At 37.1% G+C, this 7,500-nt stretch overlaps 1 protein-coding gene and 1 pseudogene across 2 annotated transcripts in view; one reads left to right on the top strand and one right to left on the bottom strand.

Moving 5' to 3' along the window:
• Positions 1-2,982, top strand: part of LOC137985415 (11-beta-hydroxysteroid dehydrogenase 1-like) — a 9,473-nt gene extending 6,491 nt beyond the window's left edge. Inside the window, exon 2 of one of the 2 annotated variants that reach the window (XM_068833034.1) lies at positions 2,243-2,982. In XM_068833034.1, coding sequence (XP_068689135.1) covers positions 2,243-2,836 — 594 coding nt within the window. In that variant the 3' untranslated portion in view covers positions 2,837-2,982. Of the gene's footprint in view, positions 595-2,242 lie in introns of those variants that run through there. The other variant, XM_068833035.1, reaches the window with a different exon arrangement.
• A 3,643-nt stretch (positions 2,983-6,625) lies between these two features.
• The window catches only part of LOC137985414 (bis(5'-adenosyl)-triphosphatase enpp4 pseudogene), a 1,663-nt pseudogene continuing 788 nt past the window's right edge, over positions 6,626-7,500 (bottom strand).

The raw sequence follows: 7,500 nt of genomic DNA, 5'->3' as shown, positions 1-7,500 counted from the left end.
CCAATAACCCAAAATAACGTCTTATAGACCTGTTCTGGGTGATTTGGGTTTATTTCATGATGTAGATGGCAGGACTTCTAAAAGTGTTCGTATGTTGGCAGAGGAAACAGATGTGGTACTGACTGAAACTTAACCCATTCACCCCCTTTAAAACCGGCCTAAACCGGCCATACTTAGTATTTTACTCTGTCTAATGCCAGAGTATTTTACTCTGTCTAACGCCAGACGATTTTACTGGTCAATGGGGAACCCCCAGGAGTCAATGGGTTAAGGGGGAAAGCAGCGATTAAAATTTTAATCACTGGCTTTTACCCACATGAACATTAGCCATGTTTTACATGGAAAGAAAAGAAATTATTGCCTAGGAAAAGGGCTGGAATCCCAATTGTTTGTTCAATTTAAGTCATACAAATGCCAAGAATTAGCTTGAATGTTTCATGTGTTGTCCCAAATGTAAATTGAAATGGATGTAGCTTTCATCATTTTCCCTTTTTGCTATTTATTTGTGTACTCAAAGTATTTTATAGTTTGTTAGTTTTTTCATGGGACCTTTGTCCTGTTGATTATGCATTAATTAAACTACGTATTTACATATCTGGTTGTATTTTTAGTGTGTTTGATAATTATTGCAGTGCAAAAAAAAATAAGAAAAAAGAATTTATAAATTTTCATGTTAAAATTAACTTAGGAGAAACAGGAAAAGAATCTTATTATTATTATTATTATTATTATTATTATTATTGTTATTATTGTAATTTCCCTTCATACAGTTGTAGGTTATTATGAAAAGAAGGACACTACCTTACTAGTTTGTCTTAGAAACTCGTCTTCTGGTATCAATGTTTATCTATGCCACTATAATATTGTTGGCAGCCTGCTAGAATGTACAAACAAAATGTTTTCTATCCCCTGTCATTTAAATTAATGATGTCAGTGATGAGTATTTGAATTTCATGTTCCTCTTGAAAGGCGATGTATTTTGTTTGAGATGGGCTGAGGGGTACACAGAAGCCTGCAAAACAGGTGCTTATTTAGCCGAGTGTGAAGTGCGACACAAGACTAGTGCAGAGCGCAAGATGAGGGATATGTGCCCTGCAGCTGGTTTATAGGAAAAGGCATGTCCAAGAAATAAATGCCTGTAAAGATCAAACTCACTTATAATCTCCCCAGTGATACCAGCTGTAAGTTCAAGGCATTTACTAAGATTTCAAGTTGCTGGGTGAATATAATTTGCAAGAGGTGAACCAAGTGGTAAAGAGGCCAGCAGCAAGGGATTGTGTATGTGTGTTGGGGGAAAGGGGGGGGGGGGGGGGGTTAGTGAGTAGCTTAGAGTTATGCTCATGGTAGCCTCGGGCCCTTAGTAACAGCCCTCTCGAAAGAAATGAGCATCTGCTTGATTGGACAAGGGTACTGGTATTGATTGAAGGAGCTGAACAACAGCTCAGACAATTAGCGTCACAAGCTTGGAGGGAGTCACGTAATACTGCGTTGGTCACCTAAATCACACAACGCAAGGCTAATGATATATAATGATATAACAAACATGAAGAAATCTTGAAAAAAAAAAATGAAAAGAAATGAAAACCAGCTGGAGTACTTACGGTTTGGAAGTTTTTTCTTTAATGCAAAGATAATCTCATTTCATGTGAATGTCTATTGAAATTTGTGGACACCAACAACTTAATTTCATTTTAAATGATGACATCAGTATTAGCTGGTCCTGCAAAAGGGCCTTGAAGCTTATCATCAGGGACAAAACAACTGAAAGGAAAAGAAAACCTACAGTAAATAACTGTGGAATTTTAATACTTAAAAGTATAAATCTGAAAAAAAAAACTACTGGACATAATAATCATATGTCACATTCTTTAGGTAACTAGAGACTGAGAATGGTCAGTAAGTGTTGACATGAGAATTTACCCTAAAAGTAAATAGAAAACCCGTTGCAGAATATTCACTTGTGTTATTGCAATGAAATGTCTTTTAATGAACGAAATGATGTATGAATGAATTTCGTTGGTTCATTCATCACAGGAACATTAGAACCCACAAATAATGACGAGCTCCCAACATCAGTGGCTGATTCATAGCTCAGTTGGTTAGAATGTTACACCGGTATCACAAGGTTACGGGTTCAAACCCAGTTGAAGTCCTGAATTTTTCAGGCTTCTCTTCACAACTGCTAAAATTGCATTCACAACTGCGAGGATCATAGCTCACTTGAAATGCCTTTTTTGTTTAGGAAACTAAGAGGTTATTTGATGCAACAGACGTACTGGTTCTCAATCATGCTGTGTTCCCTCGTGAAGTCTGGAACAAGGACGTTGACCTAAACAAAGTGCCTTTTCACTTTGCCGTTAACTCGATCAGTTACATAAACATTGCTACATTACTGCTTCCTGGTCTTCAGAAGACTAACGGCAGCATTGTGGTGATGTCTTCATTTGCAGGAGTGGTTTCACCTCCAAAATTTGCAGTCTACTCTGGAAGTAAACATGCTCTCCATGGATTTTTTGGTGCTCTTAGGCAAGACTTAGCACTACAGGGAAACAAAGGAGCATCAATGACTCTATGCATTCTTGGTGCCATTAGTACTAAAAATGCTCATGAAAGAGCCAAAGGTCATAAAATCCAAAATGGAACTCTAATGTTTGAAAACGTTGATGATTGTGCTGTTGCTATCATCAGGGGTGCCGCACTCCGCAAAAGGGAAATTTATTTCCCTTGGTTTTTAAGGATAATTGAGATTGCGCATTTCTTGTTCCCAAATTTTATTGAGAGTGTTATTCAAGTCTTAATGAATGAAAAACCTGTAACGAACTTGTGGGCATGGTAAGCCTCTATTCCGTGAACTCATTATTAATCACTTTTTGCGCATCATCTTGGTTTGCTGTCTGATTAGCCCAGTCAGCCCCCAGGCACCCTAGGATGCCTCCAGCTGAAAAGTAAAATCATCTGGCATTAGACACAGTGAAATCAATTAATAGGCCATTTTACAATTGTTGGTTTAGTGACTTAGCCTATGAATAGCTGCAAGGCTGCCGGTGACCTTGTTTTGATACAGTCCTCACTGCTTTTCTTAGGCCAGGTAACTTAGCTACAAATGTAAAATGGCGTATTGGTCTCACTCCCAAAAGTCAAATGTAATAATATATGAAAGCGAATTTTTTAATGGAATTTTATATCAATTGTGTATCAGATGTAATTTATACCGTAACCGCTGGTTAATAAGACAGTTCTTTTACTTTTAATTTTTCACAAAATTAATAATTTATTGATGAGTTGGATATTGCTACATCGTATAGAATGAGCATGACTACATAAAACCTTTTTCTACAGGACAAATAAAAATTAATATTAATTGACAAAAGGTACATTGACAAGGTAATTTTATGCATTTCAGTAATAATTTAAATAATTTACATCTCCTCCCAAAATGACATAATTACACTAATTAAGTCTACCATAAACCTACAATGTTTGGAATTTCCCAACGTTTTTGCACAAACATTATTCTGCCAGTGATTAGTAAATGTGTCAAAACATACCGGTAAATTTACTGTGTGGAAAGTTTGGATCAATTCCGATGTTTAGAAGTACGTGAAAAGGCAAGTCAATAAGAAATGTTTTTGTGATGAACCTACTGTACGTCTGTCTGACCACAAGGTATTACACAAAATTGCATCTTCATCAAGTTTTTCGATTTTGCTCGGGTTTTCTCGCTTCCTTTGCTCATTCTTACTTCCAAATTTTTGGAGTTTAATAGGAATTTAATAAAACACTTACTCCATTCGCGCTTGTTGGATATAAGACTGGTTATAGCCAACTCAGCACTACGCGCCTCGTTGGCTATTTACCATCTCATATCGAACGTGCGCTCATGGAATAATATTGTTAAGTAATAATATTGGTTAATTAACAATAATAATTATTTCTAAAGTAATAATTTATAATAATCAAACTAATAATTAGATATTAGTTATTGTGGTTAACTTTAGGTGTCCATGGCAACCTACAGGTTTTCGGTGTAGGAGCATAAGAACTTGCTATTCCCCCGTGTGTCCTGGGAATGAAATCATTATGGTTTTGGGATATTGTTTCAAAAATGAGCCCCTACAGGTATTAATTGCCAAGTAGAAGTACCTTGGGTGTTTTTTAGTATTGACGCAAGTGAAAATACTGCTTCCAGTATTGAAATCGGTAGTAGTCATTTTTCAAAAGTACTCTATCTGATCTGTTTTTTGATAGCTATATTTTCAGTGGCTTCTGTCCACCTTCATCAGAGCTACAACCATTGTTATTGCTCACGCTAGAAGCTGTCGTTATTTAACTCTAAATTAATGGTATCTAAGCACAAGGAAGCATTAATTTTTCTTCTCATTTACAATGTCACTGTTTAAAGTGGAATGCCACGACTCCAACAAAAGTCTCATGTGATTGTTCATCATACCACGTTCGAGGATGTGGGCATCTCTCGGATGAATGTTGTGGGTCAGCATGCTGATTGAGAGCTGATTCGCTGTTGCTCGTGCGGCTTGGATCATGTTTGGCTCTGCGCAAGTTCCACAAGCGCTTATATTCTCCCCGACATATATGATGAACAGTCACGGCAAGTCACTTTGTACACTAGCCTTTGGACTTCGATCGTTGGTCGGACTTTATAATAATAATAATGTTTAATTAATTTAATTTATATAGCGCCTATACAGTAAAAAAAAAGCTTTAAGTGCTTTACAACTGAAAAGAAACATATATTTACCTGAATGAATAATATAACTTAATTATACCAACAAACTTAAGAAATCTGAAATATAATTATTTACTCCCTTATGTACATCATTAAAAAGAAAGGTTTTCAACTTAGACTTGAAAACATCTAAACTCAGTTCAGATTTCAAATGAATAGGAAGTGTATTCCAGAGAAGGGGAACCGCAACTGAAATGGCCCTACGGCCATAACTATTTTAAGTTAAATTTTGGAACGACTAAGTTATTGGTGCTAGACGAACGAAGTTCACGAGTAGGCACATAGTGACTAATAAGATCAGAAAGGTATAAAGGCGTAAAGCCATTAAAACATTTAAAAGCAAATACTAAGATTTTAAAATTTATACTCTGATTCACAGGTAACAAATGTAATTGCTTTTTAAAATAGGTGTAATGTGCACTGGTCAAGTTTCTAGGTAAATGTATTTAAATGAGCAGCGGCATTCTGAATACTTAATTGAAGTCTATGAATATGATATTCAGGTAAACCATAAAAAAGCGAGTTCCAGTAATCTAGTTTAACAGCAATAAAAGAATGAATTAATCTTTCCGCAGTTTCAAAAGTCAAAAGCCTCCTAATCTTACTAATATTTCTTAAATGATAAAAGCATGATTTGCACACATCGCTCACTTGATCCTGCATGGATAATGTTCTATCAAACAATACACCAATGTTCTTAACTGACTGAGATGGTAAGATAATGTCATTACCCACTTGGATAGAATTGATGCATGTCTGGCGCGACTAGGAGAAACGTGGCCTAATGTTCTTATAGGTCTAAAAGCTGGCCGAAAAAAAAATTTAATATTTTGGAGGATGCGGCCCACATGATCAGATGTACCCTTTACAAAGGTGGGAGTGGCCTCTCCTGTGACCGCCTGGGTTTGGTCTTGTTGTTCAGGCACATCTTTAGAAGACTATCAGGATATCCACTTGATCTTAAATCAGCTACTAAGAACTATCTTGTTAGCATTATCAGATTGTGTGATCATTAAATTTTGTCTCCCCCATTGCTTTAGCTTTGCCAACATTGTTTCAGTTATTGCTAACACCATTCTTGTTCCCAGATCCCATTGTTTCTCTTAGCCGGCAGGGCCTTTGCACGAGAAAATGAAGGGCTCTGGAGACAAAGGACATTCAAATTTTATTCATTATCTAGCTTACAAACAAAATCTTGAACCGGGAGTAAAAATGGCCGATATGGCCAGCTGACGTGAAGCCGATCGGTAAAATAATCGGAGTATCTTTGTTTAAAACTACAATATTACTTATTGCTTCTTTCTGTTTGACACAAAGGGACACACTCTCTAAGTTGAAGCCACTAAGAGCTTCACATAGAGACTCTTCAAATGTAATGCTTCTGAGCGCCGCCATGTTTGGTACTATTGACGACTCATATGTGAACTCCCAAAGTCCTAGAATTTGCGACGGCAAATCCTGTGCCCTTCATTTTCTTGAGTGAAGGACCCTCCAGCCAAGAGAAATGATGGGGTCTGGGAATGGGAATAGGTCCAATTCCATCCTTGGTGCAAATGAATGCAATTGTTTGATATTGTTTTAAAAATGGCATTATTGTTGAAGAGTGTATTCTGATTAGGTAACTATATTTACTTTTGTTGTGTCAATTTCTGTAATTTTGTGATACACGAAATTCATGCGTAGTGTGCAATGCATTGTCCGTGGAAATGGGCCTTTAAATTATAATAATCTAACCTCGTGTGCATTGAGATAGTTAAATTACTCGCGTTAAGGCTTCTCTATCGTATGGATCAGACCCTTTTTTTCATTTATTGATCTTTCAATGTTTGGAGTGATCCAGTTTTGCTACTGAGAATGAGTTATCTATTGCGACCCCCTTTTTTAGTTTTTCCCTGTTGGACATCAATGAAGAAGGTGCCATTTCGCCTGTTCATTTGTTGATGACTCTGATTCAGTAAGACCTGTCGCCGTAATACTATTTCCCACATGGTTAGGCAGGGAGTAAGACAATTTATTAAATCACATTTTCGTCTTCTCGGTCCCCATAAAGTTCTCCATGTATCAAGGGCACATCGACTTCCCCTGGTCGATCTTGCCTCAACATATGTCGGTTTCTGAATGTCATAAGAACAGCATACATGAAAATTGTAATGCCAATTGTTGAACCCATAACCAAAGCAATGATCTCACCAGTGTTTAATTTATATCCATTCAGTGATGGGGGTGATACAAGTAAGTGGGAAATACGATCCAGGGAGCCATTATTGGGTCCAGGTTGTATGCCAAGAAGATGACAGATAAGGGGATATATATCAACCATTTGAATTGGACTAGACTTGTAGCCTTTTTTAAATGCTGGGCCCTGAGCAATGAAAAATGGGTGCATTGAAGGCAACGAAGGAAGCCAGCCATGAGCTCCTCTTGTCACAACATTCTCAGGAAGAGAATGATCCGATTTACCAGTAACTGCTATCCAATGCTCTTCCATAATTACGACAATTTCAGGTACGCGTCTGCTGTGTTTAAAATGAAGATTTTCAGGAACGTTTTCCTTATGATAGACAGTAAAATGGGAGTTTCTCTTTTCGAATTCCTTGAGCTTGACATAAGCTTGGGTTACATTTGAAGGATGAAGAAGAAAGTATGCATAACCATCAGTCCATATGTCATCATCAGGACTTAAGTAGCCTTCAAAGTTGACCACTGTGCTGGTATTAAAAGCTGCAGTACCATGATCAGCAGTGACAATAAGA

This window comes from Montipora foliosa, chromosome 14, assembly GCF_036669935.1.
Source record: "Montipora foliosa isolate CH-2021 chromosome 14, ASM3666993v2, whole genome shotgun sequence".
In the NCBI taxonomy this organism is placed as follows: Eukaryota; Metazoa; Cnidaria; class Anthozoa; order Scleractinia; family Acroporidae; genus Montipora; species Montipora foliosa.
The sequence above is the reverse complement of the archived record's forward strand: the minus strand, read 5'-3'. Positions and strand labels throughout refer to the sequence as shown.